This window comes from Podarcis cretensis (genome assembly GCF_951804945.1).
Source record: "Podarcis cretensis genome assembly, chromosome: 5".
In the NCBI taxonomy this organism is placed as follows: domain Eukaryota; kingdom Metazoa; phylum Chordata; class Lepidosauria; order Squamata; family Lacertidae; genus Podarcis; species Podarcis cretensis.
Genome location: NC_137174.1, coordinates 940,613 through 961,971, shown reverse-complemented (window position 1 = coordinate 961,971; position 21,359 = coordinate 940,613). Strand labels below are relative to the sequence as shown.

The 21,359-nt window shown below is 44.1% G+C and overlaps 2 protein-coding genes across 4 annotated transcripts in view; one reads left to right on the top strand and one right to left on the bottom strand.

Annotated features, from left to right (window-relative positions):
- MANSC4 (MANSC domain containing 4) overlaps nt 1-12,469 on the bottom strand; it is a 36,519-nt gene extending 24,050 nt beyond the window's left edge. Inside the window, exons 1-2 of one of the 3 annotated variants that reach the window (XM_079975410.1) lie at nt 9,353-12,469; nt 4,409-4,954 (exon numbers count right to left, since the gene is read on the bottom strand). In XM_079975410.1, the coding sequence (XP_079831536.1) occupies nt 4,409-4,637 (229 nt within the window). In that variant the 5' untranslated portion in view covers nt 4,638-4,954; nt 9,353-12,469. Of the gene's footprint in view, nt 1-4,408; nt 5,167-5,542; nt 6,299-9,352 lie in introns of those variants that run through there. The other 2 variants (XM_079975412.1, XM_079975411.1) reach the window with 2 other exon arrangements.
- A 141-nt stretch (nt 12,470-12,610) lies between these two features.
- Nucleotides 12,611-21,150, top strand: KLHL42 (kelch like family member 42). Its single transcript, XM_079975315.1, has 3 exons — nt 12,611-13,431; nt 18,116-18,309; nt 20,575-21,150. The coding sequence occupies exons 1-3, from the start codon at nt 12,626-12,628 to the stop codon at nt 21,018-21,020; spliced, it is 1,446 nt and encodes a 481-aa protein (XP_079831441.1). The 5' UTR covers nt 12,611-12,625; the 3' UTR covers nt 21,021-21,150.
- The last annotated feature ends 209 nt before the right edge of the window (nt 21,151-21,359 follow it).

The following is a 21,359-nucleotide window of genomic DNA, read 5'->3' as shown; positions in this document are numbered from 1 at the left end:
TGCAGAGAAAGAGTCAAAATTTCAAACAGAAATAATAAATAACGAATATAAAATATTATCTAAAATGTATAAAATTTTGCTGGAATGGCATACAAAAGATGAGGAAGTCAAATTGGTTATGATAAAATGGGCCAGGGATTTTGGATATAATATACAAATGGATGAATGGATTAAATTATGGAATGAAAATATGAAATTTACTGCATGTACAGCGTTAAAAGAAAATATTATGAAAATGATGTATAGATGGTACATTACACCGGTGAAACTTGCAAAAATGTATAAAACATGTAAGAAATGTTGGAAATGTAAAGAAAAGGATGGTACCTTCTATCATATGTGGTGGGAATGTAAAAAAGTGAAGAGCTTCTGGGAACTGATCTATAATGAATTGAAGAAAATGTTGAAATATACATTTGTTAAGAAACCAGAGGCTTTTCTAAATTTCAGTCCTAGAGGTGCTTTTGAACATGATTAGGGAGGACCGGTTGGTGCAAGGAATACAGGTCGGAGTGAAACAGTATAAATTGAAAGCTTTTGCAGATGACTTGGTAATAACATTACAGGAGCCAGAATCTAGTACGAAAAGAGTTTTGGAACTGATATATGAGTTTGGTCGGGTGGCGGGATTCAAATTGAATAAGCAAAAAACTAAGGTTTTGGTAAAAAATCTGACATCTTCGGAAGCAGAAAGGTTGCAGAATGAGACAGAGTTAAATGTGGTTAAAAAAGTGAAGTACCTAGGGGTAAATTTGACTGCTAAAAATTTGAATTTATTTAAAGATAATTATGAAAAATGTTGGTCAGAAATTAAAAAGGATTTAGAAATTTGGTCAAGATTGAATCTTTCCTTGCTGGGTCGAATTGCAGCTATAAAGATGAATGTATTGCCAAAGATGTTGTTTTTGTTTCAGACTCTACAGATTGTGGACAGAGTGGAATGTTTTGGAAAATGGCAGAAAGATATCTCTTAAGTTTGTCTGGCAGGGCAAAAAGCCCCGAATAAAATTTAAAATATTGACTGATGTAAAGGAAAGAGGGGGGTTTGCCCTGCTGGATTTAAAGTTATATTATGAAGCTGCAGCTTTCTGCTGGATGAAAGATTGGTTACTGCTTGAAAACACTGATGTCCTAGATCTGGAAGGGTTTAACAATGCTTTTGGTTGGCATGCATACTTGTGGTACGACAAGGTAAAGATTCATAAAATGTTCAAAAACCATATTGTCAGAAAAGCAATATTTATTGTTTGGACAAAATATAAAGACTTACTAGAAAGTAAGACCCCGAGATGGTTATCACCAATGGAGGCTAAGGCCCGGAAGAGACTCAATATGGAGGCTGGCTGGCCGAAATATTGGGAATTAATAGAAAAAATTGGAGACAAATGGAGGTTGCAGAGCTTGGAGAAATTAAAGAATAAGGTGCAAGATTGGTTACATTATGCCCAAATTCAAGAGGTTTTTAAATTGGACAAAAAGATAGGATTCCAGGTGGAGAAGTCGAAATTAGAGACAGAACTGTTGGAACCAAAGACCAAGGTACTGTCGAGAATGTATAACTTGCTGCTTAAATGGAATACACAGGATGAGACTGTTAAATCAGCCATGATAAAATGGGCTCAGGATATAGGGTATAACATTATGTTTGAGGACTGGGAAAGGTTATGGACCACCGGAATAAAATTCACAGCATGTAATGCCTTGAAGGAGAATATTATGAAAATGATATATAGGTGGTACATGACCCCAGTCAAGCTTGCAAAAATATATCACCTGTTTGATAATAAATGTTGGAAATGTAGAGAGGCTGAGGGGACATTCTTTCACCTCTGGTGGACATGCCCTAAAGTGAAAGCCTTCTGGGAAATGATCTATAATGAACTAAAAAAGGTATTTAAATATACCTTTGTTAAGAAACCGGAGGCCTTCCTTTTGGGCATTGTCGGCCAGAAAGTGTTAAAGAAGGACAGAAGCTTTTTTATGTACGCGACAACAGCAGCAAGAATACTCATTGCAAAGTACTGGAAGACACAAGACTTGCCCACGCTGGAAGAGTGGCAGACGCAATTGATAGACTATATGGAACTGGCTGAAATGACGGGCAGAATCCGAGACTTGGGAGAAGAAACAATGGAAGAGGACTGGAAGAAGTTTAAGGATTATCTACAAAAATATTATAAGTTGTATGAATGTTAAGTATTTGCACGATTTAGAAAATACCAGCTCCAGCGAATAGGCTTTGTAAAATAGAAAACTAAGTTATAAGTAAGAAAAGGTCAAAATTTAAGGCAATATTTTGTTTAATTTTAAGGTATGAGCAATTGGTAAAAATTATTTTAAATTTAGAAGTATAATATTTGGAAAGTACAAAATAAGGTATGAAATAAGGTAATAATTTGCTGACATTCTGATTATAAATAATGCAGGGTAAGGAGATGCGAGGAAGTCCAGTTAGTTATATCTTTGTATCTGTTTTTTATTTTTTATTTCCTTCTTTTTATATGGTTTCTTGGTGTATTTGTTTTGGTTTTTTGGTGTAGGGATTTTGTATTATGTATCTTGAAAATTTGGGACGCAGGTGGCGCTGTGGGTTAAAGCCTCAGCGCCTAGGGCTTGCCGATCGAAAGGTCGGCGGTTCGAATCCCTGCGGCGGGGTGCGCTCCCGCTGCTCGGTCCCAGCGCCTGCCAACCTAGCAGTTCGAAAGCACCTCCGGGTGCAAGTAGATAAATAGGGACCGCTTACCAGCGGGAAGGTAAACGGCGTTTCCGTGTGCGGCTCTGGCTCGCCAGAGCAGCGATGTCACGCTGGCCACGTGACCCGGAAGTGTCTCCGGACAGCGCTGGCCCCTGGCCTCTTAAGTGAGATGGGCGCACAACCCCAGAGTCTGGCAAGACTGGCCCGTACGGGCAGGGGTACCTTTACCTTTACCTATCTTGAAAATTTAATAAAATATTTATAAAAAAAAAAGAAAAGAAACCAGAGGCTTTTCTTTTAGGAATTATAGGAAACGAAATAAATAGAAAGGATTGTAAACTTTTTCAATATGCAGTAACAGCGGCGAGAATATTACTGGCTCAGAACTGGAAACAGGAACAAGTACCAACATTAGAGGAGTGGAGAATGAAGCTGATGGACTATGCAGAATTGGACAAATTGACAGGAAAGGTTAGATATCTACGAGATCAAAAGTTTATCGAGGACTGGGGAAAGTTGGTGGATTATTGGGAAGGTATAAGTGATAGAGAAATAACATTAGTGGCATTTAAAGAAGCTCTGTAAAAGTCGAAGAAATATTGCAAAAAAGGAAAACAGGCATTAAAGGGTATATTTAAAAAAAGGCAATAGTGAATTTAAGAAATGTGTATTTAAAAATTAAATTTGGATGATTATCAGAGGTTGAAGGAAGTCCAAAACTGAAAAATCTGTTAAAGTGGAAATGTGATGTGTTATGTATTTTTTATGTGGAAGTTAATAAAAATTTATATATATATATAAAAAAGATATGCAGATGACACAACCTTGATGGCAGAAAGTGAGGAGGAATTAAAGAACCTTTTAATGAGGGTGAAAGAGGAGAGCGCAAAATATGGTCTGAAGCTTCACATCAAAAAACGACGGAGGACAAGATGGTTGGACAGTGTTCTCAAAGCTACGAACATGAATTTGACCCAACTGCGGGAGGCAGTGGAAGACAGGAGTGCCTGGCGTGTTCTGGTCTATGGGGTCACGAAGAGTCGGACATGACTAAACAACAACAACAACAAGCAACCACTCATTTATGTCAGAGAAAGCAAAGGGGAAACCCAAGGACACAATTCAAGTGGGCCTCTATTAAGCTCCTATTTACATCTTTCCTCTGCGTAGCCTCATTCTGCGTTCTGTTTCTTTGTCACTGTTGTCTTGAGGGTGACAGAATGCTTTTATACTTGCATGTATGTATGCATAGGGACGCGGGTGGCGCTGTGGTCTAAGCCACAGAGCCTGGGGCTTGCCAATCAGAAGGTCCGTGTTTTGAATCCCCACGACGGGGTGAGCTTCCATTGCTCAGTCCCTGCTCCTGCCAACATAGCAGTTCAAAAGCACATCAAAGTGCAAGTAGATAAATCGGTACTCCTCTGGCGGGAAAGTAAACGGCATTTCCGCTGTTCTGGTTCGCCAAAAGCGGCTTACGTCATGCTGGCCACATGACCCAGAAGCTGTACACTGGTTCCCTCAGCTAGGAAAGCAAGATGAGCACCACAACCTCAGAGTCGTTTGCGACTGGACCCAACAGTCAGGGGTCCCTTTACCTTTGCCTTTATGCATGCATAGTTACAAATCATATGCCTTCATCAGCTGAACAGTTAATGTTTTGTTTTTAACATGGACTGCTTTGATCTTTTACAGAGGAAGAAAATGAATTCTTACCATTCTTTAGGAGGCAGCAGGTCTGGCTGCATTGTTGGGCTGTAGCTTCTGTGTAGACTTTGAGAATGTAGGCCCCTCTTCTCTGTGAATGCTCCAGATCAACTGTAAGGCCCGGGAATCGTCGAATCCAACAATTCTTATAATAAGTGGTGGGTGAGCAAATGCAGTCTGATCTCCATGCCCAGCCCAAAAGCAGAAAGACTTCCGACACAGCCATCAGCAGAAACATCTCAGTAAAAGGTTTTTCTCCAAAGTAGAAACATTGTCCACCAGAGAACCTATTGTGATGTGTCAATGCTGCTGGGCTAAACAATCTTCTCACAGATTATGGTCATGGTCTTCCAGAGTAAAACTATGCTGTCATGACAAAGCCATTTTGAAGCATATAGAGTGGGTTTTTTCATCATCTCTGGGCTGCAGTTTGTGGAGCAAAGAAAGACACTCTGAAGCTGGCCAGATTTATCTCTTCCCACCGTTCACACTGTGGTTGAGCTCTTAAAACTGTGCCCCATGATCTTGATTTGATTGTGCTTAGTGTGTTTAGGCCTGGTAGAACAATGGGTAGTGTAATAAAAATTTCAGTCTTTGTTACTGCTGTGCTAGAAAAGAATGTTACTTTTCTCTCTTAAAATGAACTGTTTACTGCATTTGTATTTACTTTGAACCTCCATAACAAGAAGCTAGTAATTTATTAACCAAACCCTGCTGCTCAACATTACTCTGGCCGCACTTAGCTGTGTGAACTTGGACTGCAACCCCTAAAAAGGTAAAGGTAAAGGTACCCCTGCCCGTACGGGCCAGTCTTGCCAGACTCTGGGGTTGTGCGCCCATCTCACTTAAGAGGCCAGGGGCCAGCGCTGTCCGGAGACACTTCCGGGTCACGTGGCCAGCGTGACATCGCTGCTCTGGCGAGCCAGAGCCGCACACGGAAACGCCGTTTACCTTCCCGCTGGTAAGCGGTCCCTATTTATCTACTTGCACCCGGAGGTGCTTTCGAACTGCTAGGTTGGCAGGCGCTGGGACCGAGCAGCGGGAGCGCACCCCACCGCAGGGATTCGAACCGCCGACCTTTCGATCGGCAAGCCCTAGGCGCTGAGGCTTTAACCCACAGCGCCACCTGCGTCCCACTGCAACCCCTAGCACTTATCAAATGTTAAGTCCCATCAAACACAATGGCATTTACTTCCAAGTAAATATGCACAGGATCAGGCTGCACTTTTCACTAAATCCTATGGGATTTCAGTGTGTGCCTAACATGTGTGTTGGCATAGGAATACAGGATTGCAACCTCAGGATATATATTTTTAAGTGATAAATAAATGTCCCTTTAATTCCATTAGTCATTTTTCAAATATCCAATAGTTTGTGGGATGTAATCCATTGGTGCAGTCAAATGCAACATTCCTTATTTCCCTAGAGTGGGCACAGGCAGGGGGACATCCAGTCAGGGTAACGTCCTCTTCCACTGGTCTGGAGCGTCCTCCCCCTGCATGTGACCTGGGAGATGGACAAAAGAGCCGAGTCATGCAGCCATTTTCTCAGTTTTGTTCCAGTGTTGTCTTGTTCTCTCTTTTGCTGCCATGCTGCTCTCCTGCAGCCATTTTGTTATCTTAATGTAACTTTTATTGTCTGCTGGCTCTCAGCCAGCAGCACATGAGCTCAGTCTCCCTAGGACAGGCATGGCCAAACCTGGTCCTCCAGCTGTTTTGGGACTACAACTCCCATCATCCCTAGATAACATGATGGGAATTGTAGTCCCAAAACAGCTGGAGGGCCAAGTTTGGCCATGCCTGCCCTAGGAGATGAACTCAGTTTCTATGTGTAACCACTAAGTAAAGCCTGTCTTTCAGAGATCATATTGTGAACTGAAATGTGAGTAATTCTTTTGTTACTTTACTCAGAAAGACTCTTGTGTCTTTATCTTTTAAGAGGGATTAAAGGGGGCACCAGGAAAAAATCTTAACTAAAAGATTCAAATGAATCTGCAAACAAGCTTCCAGCTATATTGAGGGGAAACTGCTCTGCTACATCACTCACTAGCATGAGTGAATGAAGGACAATACTTTTTCAGTATATCCTTTCCTACTACCCTTAACATTCCCACATAGTTAAGATGGAAGAGAAAGAGAATGTAGATGATATTATTACAACTATTATTTTTGTTTACTACTGCTGCTAATACTACAACAAAATAAAATAAGAGGGGACTCACAACAAAAGGTATCAGTACAGTGGTACCTCAGTGTATGAACTTAATCCGTTCTGGAAGTCCGTTCTTAAACCGAAACCACTCTTAAACTGAGGCGTGCTTTCCCTAATGAGGCCTCCCGCCACCGGTGCCCTTCCACTAGACCGAGGTAAAGTTTGCAATCCGGAACACCACCTCCAGTTTTGCAGAGTTCGTAAACCGAATAGTTCATAAACAGGGCTGTTCTTAAACCGAGGTACCACAGTATAACCCTAGCTCCAAAAAATTGTTCTCCTATGCAGGATGCTAACTAACTTGGAACAAGTAACATGCAGCATGTTCAGAGCTCACAGAGCAGAGGAGATTCCAGGAAGGGGAAAGGGAATCTTTTTTCTTTTCTTCCCCCCTCTCCTGAAACTTTTCCCCATTTTATTTTATGGTGTCAGGATAGTCATGAAAAGAGGGCAGGCCTCCTGTGCCTTTCATAGGTGTGTACAAGAGGGAATTTCAGAAGCTGCCTCCTGCAGGCCAAGCTACCCCTAGAGCTTCAGTTTAGCTTCTTAGAGGACAAAGGAAGTGCACTCTGCACTTGAGATAACTCTTTCCTTAGCTGACTGCCCTTTCCTTACCATTCTCATAGCTATTGTGAAATTCTTAGAAGGCAGATGGTACTCCCTTTTTGTTAATGCTAAGCTTGCTATTCAAAGATCCTTTGGCTAACATTCAGGATGGGGATAGCACAGGTCCTTCCAGGTCCCCGTAGCTAAACAGAACAACACAAGTTTTTTTCCTTTTAAAAACTATTTGGGATACAGCACCTGGTTACTGCAGATGTTATACAGATAATTAAAAATAACTTGCGTGATCTAAAACAAAAACTGAACATGTGAAGAGTTGGTAGTATGATGAGAATTAAAGTTTGATATAAATAATGTTGCATTGTTTCCAGGTTCAGTGCACTTCCTTGTGGTGGATGCCTCTCTTCTGGTTTGGCAACAAAAACGAAGCATTTCAGTTACACTCCCACACTCCTTATGCATTGTAATTTGTGTGCATAACCTTACGTGGAAAGAAAATACATTTCCTGCCATAAACATAGCAGCTGTTCCATGTTTAGCCTGCCATCCATGCTTTCTCCATGGGATTCCATTCTGTTTCCCCTCCCGCCCAGTTTTCTATTCCCAAGAAACAGTCAGGTCTCATTCTGCAGCCACTGAACACACCCAAACCTCAATGAGATGTTTGGGGAGTGTAGCTCCCACAGCCCCAAGCAGTCCTTAGATTCTGATATCTGTAGAAATTTTGAGCAGTGACTTAAAAGGTAAAATGGTACAAGTAAGTCTTACTTCTAAAAAGGAAAAAAAAAGTTTGCTTGTAATACCAAAATGATTTTTATAAATATATCTATAGTCTCCCTATTTTTAGTAACAATTGCTTCTGCTGCAATTAATTTGTTAGGTAAAATTCCAAATCAGACTAATTATCATCTGGTAGGTAATTATGGGTAGTTATCCACAGTGGCTGATCCCAGCATTCAGTTTTGATTTTCACTTTTAATTATTATAGGATTGCATGCATTTTAATTTACACTACATTGTTGTAGCTGTTGTTGCTGGGATCCCTCTGTCTTGAGAGACAATGGAGTGAGCCTCCGAGGGTGAAATCAAACCACTGCATTTGCAGCACTGAAGTGGCCTCCCCAGGCACAAGGCTGAGCAGTGCACATGGAAATCCTGCTCTGCCCAGCCTGGCTGATGGGGTCCAAAGGAAAGCAGAGTGATACATTTAGCACCAGTTTGGCTACAGGAGTTGCCAGAAGGAGGCGTACAAGGTGCCATCCAGCTGTTGCCTTAGAGACTCCATACCCATTTGTGTACGGTTTACTCCTTAGTATTGTCTTCTCCTGAAGATATCCCGCGAGGCAGCAGAGGTTTAGGATGAAAGTTTCCCTTCTAGATGGGCTACCTTCCCATCTGCCCTTATTCTTGGAAGTAAGTCCCACTGAACAAGGTACTTCCAGATATGTAACAGAACTTAACTTTTGGGAACCTGGTTATTGCAGAATAAATTATTGCATGGCACAACAAGCAACAAAGAACCTTATTTTGTTGTTGTTCTAGTTAGCTGATTTCTGATTTTTAAAACTTTATGTGGCATATCTTTTAAATTGTTTTTTAATGTATATACTCTTGTAAACTATTGTGTTATTTTTGTGACTAGAAGTGCATATTCTAAATAAATGTCTACTCAGAAGTAAGTCCCATTAAGTTCAGTGTGGCTGTGGGAACATCCATACTGGAGCAAACTAAGGCCCGGGGGTTGGATCGAGCCCAATCACCTTCTACATCCGGCAGTGTGTATTTACATGAGTAGAATGTGCCCTTTTATTTAAAATGCGTCTCTGGGTTATTTGTGGGACATAGAAATTCGTTCATCTCCCCCCAAAAAAATATAGTTCGGCCCCCCACAAAGTCTGAGGGACAGCTGAAAAAGTTTGCTGACCGCTGTCCCAGACTTTTCCCCTTTTAAATGCAGGTTTGTTTGTTTTTTATCCTGGCTCTTTCAGACTTTCTGAGGATCAGAAAAACCTCACTTGAAAGGGGAAATTGTAAGGTTTGTGATAGTGAACATGTAGCATGGACAGTAATGGGGAAAGAGGATTCTGTGAATCTACATTTTGCTCCAGTGTGGACAACCCCCAATCATCATATATCCCAGCTGCAGCCTCTTTCTATGGATCATGCTTATCTCATTACCTCTTCTAAGAAGATTTGATACCAGATTTCATTCATAATTCTCCCTGTTCCTCTCCAGACCTTGAATTCTCAATCAGCTTAAGTAGACGCTCTGATACAAATCTTCCATGTGAGGAATATTTTGCCTGAAATTTGATATTTTATATCCTAGTATCCTAGACAGAAGAATTAAAAACACAAATATGGCAAATATAGTAAAACTTACCAGAAGCAAGCACTGTATGGGTTTTCTTACCTGCACTCTGTAGAAGTGACTGTAACTCCAAGAGGAAAAAGCAGGAGGATAGAATTTGTTGGCAGGCAGGATAGCTAGGATTATGCTATGTGCAAAAAGGGCTATTTCTAAATCCATGCATAACTCTTCATTGACAGATATGAAACTTGCTTTAATGCCAGCTATGGATTTATTTTTTAAATGCCTGCTCGAAAGCAGCAAGTCAATTTTAAATTGCTAGCAAGCTCTCTGGTGAATAGTCTTGCACACTCTCCCTACCTGCCTGAGCAGACAATAGCAGAACACTCTCTTTTGAGAGCCAGTGCCTGGCTGTTAACCCCTTTCCTGCCAAAGACAACGGAAACCATGTCAACCTGATACTGGCCAATTAAGGCCATATATTGACCCAATGTATTGGTTCTTTGTTCCTGAGGTCTGGCAGACAGAGAACCCTTTACCTTGTTTCAGTCTGGCTTCAGGTCAAACCAGAACCGACAGGGCCATAGCGGGGGTGAGGGGTGAGCAAGAAGGGGCTCAACTTTTTCCTTTGGGAATATTTTCCCTGATGAAAATCACATATAAAGCTACTGTTTCCCTCAGCAGGTAAAGTATGTATATGCACAGGCTTTTGTTTCCATAATCAATAAGAGAATTCACAATCCTGATCTGAATTCTCTCTGCCCCCTGCATGCATTTGAAAAACAGAGATGTAGCCACACATCTCCACATCTGCGTGGGACTTCAGGCTTCAAGTACCAAGGATGCAGTGGCAATGCTGATATTCAAAGACCTGATCATACAGAAACGGGGCCCCTCAGTTTAAAGGGATTTACTTCCAACTAAATGTCCATGTCTAGTTGTATGGGTTGGGCTTCAGAATTCAGAAGAATTCTGCTGTTACACCCAGATTTTGCTTGTGTGCTTCCCACAGGCTTCTGGTTGGGCCCTGTGAGAAGATGGGCACAGGGTCTGATTCAGCAGTGCTCTTCTTAGGCATCATTTTTTATTATGTATACACATAATTTAATTGTGTAGATTTGTCTTTAAAAGTTTTGCTGATTTATCTGTGTTTCATTGATAATTTTATTATGTACACCTGAGAATATTTTGATTAAGAGATTTATAGAGTTTTCTATATAAAATAAATGATCTATTTTTTGTATACAGTGGTACCTTGGGTTACATACGCTTCAGGTTACAGACGCTTCAGGTTACAGTACCTCGGGTTAAGAACTTTGCTTCAGGATGAGAACAGAAATCGTGCTGCAGCGCAGCGGGAGGCCCCATTAGCTAAAGTGGGGCTTCAGGTTAAGAACAGTTTCAGGTTAAGAATGAACCTCTGGAACGAATTAAGTTCTTAACCCGAGGCACCACTGCATTATGTTTTTCTAGACAAAGGGAAGTTTGTGACACAGGGCATAATTAGGTTAAGAAACTAGTCACCACAAGCTACACTGAACCTCCATGTCCCATGCCTGAACAGTAGATGTTTCCAGAAGCCACTGTCTTATTGTTGGACTGGATGAACTTGGCCTGATCAAGCAGTGTAATTGTGAACTAAGATTATGCTGTAAACTACAACCCATCTTGGCAACGCAATAGCATATTGCAGAGAGGGCAGAGGGAGCCGTGAGATGCAATAAGACACCATTCTGTGCTTCACAGAACAAAAAGCCCTCACACTGCATGACCTTAATGGAATGAGCCCATACAGAATAAGTTTTCTACCCACCTGATCCTGGTTTTAGACTGCTAGGGAGCCCTCTTCACCTGAGGCAGGGACAAAGAAATTCCATTCTGCAGCCTTTTACTTGCTACACCAAACAGATTGAATGTCACGCCACAATCTGGGAACACATCCTGCCTTTCTGTGCCTTGGTGAGCGCGGAGCTCCTTGATCCGTGCAGAATACCTACTGTAAAAAGAAGCTGGCTGGGCTTTTGCCCCCTGGAAATACCTGAGAACAGACCTGCAAACTTTTTGAACGGCTGTAACGGAAGACAAATATTGAGCAAGGCACAGTTAGGTCAAGTGCTGTGTAACAAATAAAAGCATAATTGTGGCCACGCGTGTAGAAAACCTAAGGCATGCACCAAATGGCATTCTTAAAGGTAAAGTCCATTAGGTCCAGTCGCAGACGACTCGGGGGTTGCGGCGCTCATCTCGTTTTATTGGCCGAGGGAGCCGGCGTACAGCTTCCGGGTCATGTGGCCAGCATGACCAAGCCGCCTCTGGCGAACCAGAGCAGCGCATGGAAACGGCGTTTTGCTTCCCGTCGGAGCGGTACCTATTTATCTACTTGCACTCTGACGTGCTTTCGAACTGCTAGGTTGGCAGGAGCAGGGACCGAGCAACGGGAGCTCACCCTGTCACGGGGATTTGAACTGTCAACCTTCTGATCGGCAAGTCCTAGGCTCTGTGGTTTAACCCACAGTGCCACCTGCACTTACTGTGTTCTATCAAAAGCAAGTCAAATTGGGCTGCCCAATGATTGAAGAATTTTACCTTCTTTTTAACCCATCTGCCAAGTAAATTTAAGTTAGTGAAGTTTAGTTTCTGTGAGGCTTCATGTTCACATCTTTCCTCCTGACCCCCGCTCGGTTTACTGTGATTTACTCCCAAGATTCAGGTGACAGGCTCACAATGTGCTACATCTTATGAAAAATGGTGCAGTTAATGCACATACCATATTTTGGTGTGATCTTTTAATGCTTAGGCAAGCTAATGCTTACAGTGCATCCCTAGAGCTCTTCTAGCCCTCTGGCAAATCAGCTCTTGCTGGCGCCTTTGCCCCTTGCTGAGCTCCCTGTCCGGTCAGGAGGCGCAGGACAGAGTCGCCGCTCTCCCCTTGGAGGGGGCGGCCCCCTTGAGAGCCCTTCCGTGGGGCGCCCCTGCCCGGGGAGGCGCCCCCTCAGGCGGCAGGCTCCGCGGGCTCTTCCTTCCTTCCTTCCTTCCTCCCTGGGGAGACGGCTGCCTTTCGCAGCCCGGCCTGCAGCCTGGACGGGGAGCCCGGCAGCGGCGAGGCGGCGGAGGGCCGAGGGAGGCGGCGCGCGGCGGCCATGGCGGAGGGCGGCGAGGCGGCGGAGGAGGCGGCGGCGGCGGCGGTGGTGCAGATCCGGCTGGGCGAGCGCTGCTTCCCGGTGGGCAAGAGGCAGCTGCGGGAGCAGAGCGACTACTTCGGCGCGCTCTTCCGCTCGGGGATGCGCGAGGCGGCGGCGGAGGTGCAGGAGCTGCGCGGGGGGCTGCGCGCGCGCGGCCTGGAGCTGGTGCTGGACTTCATCCGCACGTCCCGCCTGGCCGGCCTGGAGGGCGAGGGCGAGGCGCTGGAGGCGCTGGTGGAGGCCGCCTGCTACCTGCAGGTGACCCCGCTGCTGCGCCGGCTGCCCGCGCAGGTGGCGCTGCCCAACTGCCTGCAGCTGCACCACCTGGCGCAGGTCTACGGGCTGCCGGAGCTGCAGGCCGCCTGCGTGGCCTTCATGGCGGCGCGCTTCCACCAGGTGCTCCGCAGGCCCGAGGCCCGGCGCCTGCTGCCCGGCGCCCTGAGGCAGCAGCTGCTGCGGGAAAGGCGCGCGGGAGGCGCGGCCGCCCTGCTGGCGCTGGGCCCCTTCGCCGAAGCCTGGCCCCAGGAAGGCGGCGCGCCCGGCTCCATGCGCAGGTACGACGAGGCGGCCGGCCGCTGGCTCCCGCTGCCCGCCCGCCCGCCTCCGGAGCTGGCCAACGTGCGCGGCTACGGCGCGGCCGTGCTGGACAACTACCTGTTCCTGGTGGGCGGCCACCGGCTGGGCAGCCAGGAGATCTCGGCCGCGCACTGCTACAACCCCGGCCTGAACGAGTGGAGCCCCGTGGCCTCGATGAACCAGAAAAGGTAACGCCCGAGATGCTCCAAGGAACTTCTTGCTTCTTCAGTTTGGAATAAATGGAAGCATTTTTCAGTGTGAGGTGTGGAAAAGCCAAGCTGGTTGGAATAGCAAACTGGTTAAGTGTGGTCTTGAGATCAGGTTTGCAGAAGACACAAAATTGGAGAGACAACTAGCACCTCAGAAGGCAGGAATGCAGTTCTTAAAGGAATGGAAACCTAGGCCAACAAACTCAAATTCAGCAGAGATGCATGCCATGTTACACATGCACACACACAATAACCACATATCTGTAGGATGGTGGACACCTGACTTTGCAGCATACACATGGAAATGTTCTTTGTTGTTGCAAAAAAAGAAAAAGAAAAACCTTGCAATTTTAGGCTACATAAATAGAACCAGTTTCCAAGTAATGAGAAGTAATAGTTCCAGCTTACTCTGCAGCAGTGGATACTGGAGTTCAGTATCCAGTGCTGGGTACCACATTTTAAATCAGACACATTAGGTTGGGTTTAGAGGATGGCATTAAAGACAATGGCCTAGTATGGAAGCTTGTTTAACCTAAAGACTGAGGTGGGGTGGGGGACATGACAGCACTCTTCAGACGCCTGAAGGGTTGTCTGTTGGAACAATTGTGCAACAGAAGCCATTGCTGCGGGTGTTCAAGCAGAGGCTAGAGCTCTAGCTCTGGATTCCCAGTATCCCATCCAGCTCTGATTCTAATCAAACTGTCAACTTCCTGGGCGGTTTAGTGGGGGCAGCAGGCTGTGCAGCGACACCTTTGGAACTTCTCATGTGTCTGGACAACCTAATCTCAGAAGCAAATTAGAGACATGTTACTCAAGCCAGCAGAGATGCAGGTGGCGTTGTGGGTTAAAGCCTCAGCGCCTAGGGCTTGCCGATCGAAAGGTTGGCGGTTCGAATCCCTGCGGTGGGGTGCGCTCCCGCTGCTCGGTCCCAGCGCCTGCCAACCTAGCAGTTCGAAAGCACCTCCGGGTGCAAGTAGATAAATAGGGACCGCTTACCAGCGGGAAGGTAAACGGTGTTTCCGTGTGCGGCTCTGGCTCGCCAGAGCAGCGATGTCATGCTGGCCACGTGACCCGGAAGTGTCTCCGGACAGCGCTGGCCCCTGGCCTCTTGAGTGAGATGGGCGCACAACCCCAGAGTCTGTCAAGACTGGCCCGTACGGGCAGGGGTACCTTTACCTTTACCTTTACTCAAGCCAGCTGCTGGGAAGAGGAAATAATTAGGATCCTGTCCCAGGTGAAGCAAATAATTTCTAAATTGTCATTTTCAATCTTAAGTTGTGTATATTTAGAATAACAGCCGTAGAAAGGCAATTTCTGCTCAGTTGCATCCTTTGCGTTCTTGGCAGTAGAGCTTCAGTGGTGTATTTCTTTGTCTTTGGTTTATGGTCGATGAGAGTAGCCTGCAAGATTTCGGCCCATGACATACAGGGCTTTTTATATTCACTGCACTTAAGATTCACACTTGCTATGGGAAGCTTCTCACAAGCCTTAGATCAGGATGGTAAACCTTGGGGCCCCTCTGTCTGGCCCTTGGGATTATGCCTAGCCTTGCTACCAGCCCTGACCCACATCCTTTCCAAGTGATTTTTGTCTCTCTGGGCTGCATCCTTGAATTGTGGTAGCCTTTGCTCTGCCCACTTTTGTCTCTGGCCCCACCCATTACTTGCATGCAGCCTCTGGAAGGTTGCCCTTGTGGGAATATGGCACTTGGGCTGCCCTTGTCCTGGAGGAAGGGTGTGTGCCATTTGTCTCTCACATAGGGGAATTGTTTCCTGTGTCTCTTTGGTGCTCCAAATATATTAGAGTGCAACCAATGTGAAGGGTTCTTTTACCCATTCTTATTGTTGGTCCACTTGTAGTGGTTTGATAAGGGACAAATTCATTAAGCCTAAAGATTTGCGAAACTGGTGGATCACCTTGCCTTCCATTGGTTTTACTCTACTGAACAGAGGAATGCTGCTTCCATCATGCCCTGATTGTGGACCTCCACTGTCGGGCTCCAGCTGTAGCCTCTGAAGACCTCCATTGGTGAGAAAGGCAGGTGGAAAACAGCAAATACTACATTTTAAATTTCCCCAACAGAAATAAGCCTCTCACCTTACAGAACCTACGAGCTGCACATCTGCATGTCATGTCTACCCCCTGCAAACTATTCTTTAAAAAAAAAATCTCCTTTGACTGTGGTTTTTCTATTAGCCTCATATTATTCTAGTCTAAATCTCTTGAATTTAAACAAAACAAGGCAGGTTTGCTGGTGCCCATTTGAAGTCACAGCTGTTTGCTCACATTTTGTAACATGGCTAGCTCAGATGCTTTCAGCAGGGAAATTGTATTGGTGGGTAGAAATGTACAGGGTGACCTAATTGCAAATGTCAGCAAAGTCAGGCTTCAAAACTATTGACCCTTTTCTCTCCACGCGACACCCACCCACCCAACAAGCTGCAAATATGCATCCTGCTTTTCAGAGTCACATTGCTGCTGAAAGAACAAATATTCTGTATGGAGTGAAAGTCACTCTTGCTTACATTTGAACCACCTTCAGTGATTGATAACTCAGATAATTAACAGTATGTGGAGAGAGTCTGAAACTGTGCTCTCCCCCCTCACATCCCCTACCAGCCCTGCCCTCACACATTAGAGTGGGGGGGGGGGGGAGAGATGACCATTTTTGGTTCCAAAGGCCAACACTGCTCCAGTTCCCAGCAGGGATGAACTATACATGGAAAGTAGCAGCAATTGGAACATCTCCCACACAACTTTGGGCTTGCAAAGTTATCTCTGGTATGTGAGGAAACCAGGCTGAAACAGATGCTGTGACACTGAACTGATTTTTTGGGTCCTTTTCATTGGAATTTGATTTTCACTACTTTCTGTTCTCCTTGCCAATGGCAGCCCTGCCCTGGACGACAATCGTCACCCTTCTCCAGTCACATTAATGTGAGATTACCAAAAAAAAATCCCATTTTGGAAGAATATGGAAGCTATGCAGCAGTTGAGTGTAGGTGTTGCCCTGTTAACATTTCACCCCATTTCACCAGGCCTACAATTTCTTTCTTCTTCCCCTTGCTTCAGAAATTCCTGGGGAAATGCCCTGTTTGTTTGTATCATGATCCCTTGCTTGCCTTGGCTTATTCTAAGCTTTAGCTTTTTTGATACTGTCCCCCCACCAACAAGCCTGCTCTCAGTGAATTGTCCTCTTTCATTTATTACAGAAGTCCATTTTATTTTCAGCTCCTCACTATGCCTTTTTGCAGCCCCGTCAGTTTTTCCTTGTAAGCACATCCAGCCATGGGTTCCTGCCTAGTAATTCTAAACTCTGTGAGGTACACATCTGACTATGCTTTGGCTTTCCATAAGATCATATATTCCAGCCTTACATGGTCACATCCTCCCAAAGTTCCTGCCCCATTAAAGAACTGTCTTACTGGATAAGATCAACTCATGATCCCCTTGTTCCTTCTGAAAGAGGAAGCTGTCAGGACTGTTAGGGATCCCATACTTAGAACTGATGGTAGGGTAAAGGTTCCCCAGGACTGCTCATCTTTCCTTTCCTGAAACAGCTCTCATTTCTTTCAGGAAAATAGCACCCACCTCTTCTCCTTGAGATGGTGGCCTATAGTAGACTTCAATCACAACGTGTGTTGTGTTTTTAATATATGTTGTGAACTGTTCTGAGATCTATGGGCAGTATACAAATTTAATAAGTAAACAAAATAAATAAATAGTTTATCTCCACTACCAGTAATTTTTACCTGGCTGCTCTCCACAAGGCTATGGGGTTTGTTCCCACTTGGATTTCTATGCAGGTGTACACTGCTTCTTTTGGAATGTAATTCCTAATAAACTTCTTGTTTCTTAACAAAGGTTATTTTCAACATTTTTTTCCATTTCATTATATATCATCTCCCAGAAAGCTTTTATTACTTACAAGTCCACCACAAATGATAAAAGTTACCTTCTTTTTCTTTACATTTCCAGCAGGTATTTGTACTTGTTTTATACATTTTTGCCAGCTTAGTAGAGGTCAAATACCACTGGTACATCATTTTCATATAATTTTCTTTCAGTGCACAGCATCCTATAAATTTCTAGTCTGTTTTCCATAGCATTTCCCATCTGCCATCTGGATGTTATGTCCCAAATCTATAATGTCAATTATATTTCTTATATTATCCTCCGTCTGGTGGCCTGGCAAGAAACCTGCCTGATGTTGATGGATTAAATCGACTAAAAAAACCCTTCATTCGATTGGCTAGTATGTTGGCAAATAGTTTATCATCATTGTTTAATAGCCTATAATTTTAAACTAAAAGTGGGTCGGTATCCTGCTTCAGGACTCTGGATACCTCCCCAGTCCCTAATATCTCATTCATTAATTCTTTAAGTGATTGTACCAGAAAGTCCTGAAGTTTTTATTACTTTGCTGATAGTCCACCTGGCCCTGGCGTTTTACCTATTTTAGCTTGTTTAATTTCTTCTAGGGATGCGGGTGGTGCTGTGGTCTAAACCACTGAGCCTAGGGCTTGCCGATCAGGTCGGCAGTTCGAATCCCCGCAACGGGGTGAGCTCCTGTTGCTCGGTCCCAGCTCCTGCCAACCTAGCAGTTCAAAAGCACGTCAAAGTATAATTCAATGATTTAACTCTCCAACTGTTTTGTCTGTAGGTCTAATTTCAAGTTGTTGGCTGTTAGTGGGAAGTTGTATGCCATTGGTGGGCAATTCCTCTCCAATGTTGAGTGTTACAGCCCAGAGCACGACTGGTGGAACTTTGCAGCATCCTTACCAACCCCTCTTGCAGAATTCTCAGCGTGTGAGTGCCAGGGCAAGATCTACGTCATGGGAGGCTACACTATAAGAGGTAAGACAAGTACTAGAAAAGAATAGTGTTACTTTAACACTTGTATGCTCTTTGGCATGTTCAATACAGTCATACCTCGGGTTACAAATGCTGCGGGTTGCGCGTCTTCCGGTTACGGACTGCGCCAAATTGGGAAGTACCGGAACGGGTTACTTCCGGGTTTCAGTGCATGCGCAGAAGCACAAAATGATGTCATGCGCGTGCGCAGACGCAGACGCATCACTTCAGGTTGCGAACGCTGCGGGTTGCAAACGTGCCTCTCACATGTATCACGTTCGCAACCCGAGGTATGACTATATTCAGTTTAATAAGCAGTGTGTTTTAATAGCAATGTTTGTGGTTGGTTTTAAATACAGTGGTACCTCAGGTTAAGTACTTAATTCGTTCCGGAGGTCCGTACTTAACCTGAAACTGTTCTTAACCTGAAGCACCACTTTAGCTAATGGGGCCTCCTGCTGCTGCCGCGCCGCCGGAGCACGATTTCTGTTCTCGTCCTGAAGGAAAGTTCTTAACCTGAAGCACTATTTCTGGGTTAGCAGAGTCTGTCACCTGAAGCGTATGTAACCTGAAGCGTATGTAACCTGAGGTACTACTGTACCTTATTTTAGTATTACAATATAAGTCAAACAGCTGTTACTTAAGCGATAAACACACACTGAAAGGTTGTAAAACAACAACAACCCTTTCTTTTCACCATCTTGAGTGTGACTTTGACAGGACATTGAAGAAAAATTGCAAGAGAATTAGTGTTGACTGATATTAAGTGTGTGGTGTATTGTGAGGTTGAAAACCTGTTGATCTTTTTTTTTCCTTTAAACATTGTATTGATATTATGAAGTGAGTCTCTGAAAAGGACTTGATCTCTTGTCTTCTGAAGCCTTCAGACTGTTTGACTTGCTTATGAAAGGTACAAGGGTGGCAACAGGATTTTCTGAGACCAGTACACTGAATATGTGATTGGGCCCTTCAACTCACATGGAAAAGATGACATGAATTTGCATAAAACCACAGAGTTGGAAGGAACCGCAAGGGTCATCCAGTGCAATGCAGGAATCTCAGCTAAAGCATCCAGGACAGATGGCCCTCCAACCTCTGCTTAAAAACCTCCAAGGAAGGAGAGTCCACAACCTCCCAAGGGAGACCATTCTACCTGTCGAATAACTCTTACTGTCAGGAAGTTTTTTCCGAATGCTTAGTAGGAACCTCATTTCTAATAACTTGAAGCCTTGAGTTCTACTCTGCAGAGCAGGGGAAAACAATCATGCTCCCTCTTCCATGTAGCAGCCCTTTAGATCAGTGTTTCCCAACCTTGGGCCTCCAGCTGTTTTTGAACTACAATTCCCATCATCCCTGACCACAGGTCTTGCTAGCTAGGGATGATGGGAGTTGTAGTCCAAAAACAGCTGGAGGCCCAAGGTTGGGAAACACTGCTTTAGATGTCTGAAGATGGCTATCATGTCTCCTCTCAGTCTCCTATTTTCCAGGCTAAACATACATAGCTCCTTCAAGCGCTTTTTGTCATATGCAGTGGAGGGCCCAAAAATAAATCAGTGGCCACATATGTAATAAAATGTCTGACAGACAGAATGTGAACAGGTGAAATATTTCCCATAATCATATTTCTATTCTAGAAAAGCTTTAACCTGGATTTATGCCTGCTAAACAGCTGTTAAAGGCAGAAGAACCCTGCTTTCCCCCATGCCTGTACAAGCCTAGATTGCAGTCTTTTATCACTTACCTGGGAGAAAGTCCCATTAAATACAAAGAGACTTACTTCTGAGTAGACATATATCCCATTGTACTGTAAATTAACTCTACACTGAATTCATAATGAGAACCTGGTCTCAGGAGACACATCTAAGCCTCTTTGCAAAGTTTTCACATTTTGCACAGTAATTTTGGTTGGGTGGGTTGAATTCTTTAACGTCCACTCACACTTGTGTGGTGTGCTTGTGTATTTGCATAGTATAAATTCTAGGGAGTACCTGATAACAGATGAACCCACTGCAGGAAAGACGCATCCTGGTTGCTAGGGCAAAAGGAAGACAAAACTACGGATATTGTAGGGAGCAGAAAATGAGAGAGAAGCAGGAAAAGTGTGCAGCAACAGCCTACTTTGCAGAGGACAGTAATCAAGCTTTCTCCACATTTTTGAAAAAGAAAACTGACCTGAAATCAGACCTTTTAACCACCAGGTGTTGTAGGCCCCAGTGTACAAATAAGTTGAATTTAAGTTTTCTGTATTTAATATCTTCTCTGTTGCAGACCGGAACTTGAATATCTTGCAGTACTGTCCCAGCTCTGACAACTGGACAACCTTTGAATCGTGTGACATCCATATCCGCAAGCAGCAGATGCTATCAGTGGAGGAAACTATCTATATTGTTGGAGGCTGCATCCACGAACTGGGATCAAAAAAAAAATCTAGCCAGAATGAGGACATGTTAACAGTACAGTCTTATAACACTGCCACCAGAGAATGGCTCTACCTCAAAGAAAACACGTCAAAATCTGGACTTAATTTGACTTGTACACTACACAACGATGGGATCTATATACTGACCAGAGATGTATCATTGTCAACAAGCTTGGAGCACAGAGTTTTTCTAAAGTACAATATATTTTCAGACAGTTGGGAATCTGTTAGGCACTTCCCAACCTTTGGACAAAACATGTTGGTCTGTTCTATGTATTTGCCAAATCTGATGTGAATGTAAACTGCAATTTTATTTTCTGCATAAAATTCATTAATTGTTGAATAAGAAATATATTTATCCTAGTTACCATTTTTTCCAAATGGAACACAAGTTGTTTATATCCAATAAATAGTTATAAAAATTATTTTATTGGCCACTGTTGGTATATATAATGCTTTAGAAGAAAAAGGTGATGTTTGCTGCAAGAAGTCTACAGTTGTAATTACGTGCCACGTATGAGCAAGAAAAAAATGGTGGTGAGGTAAACATCCCCACAAGTTCCATTTATTTTAATCTTTGCTTCAGCTGAGGATCTAAAGGGTTGAGATGATGGATTTGCAAAATGGTTCAGGG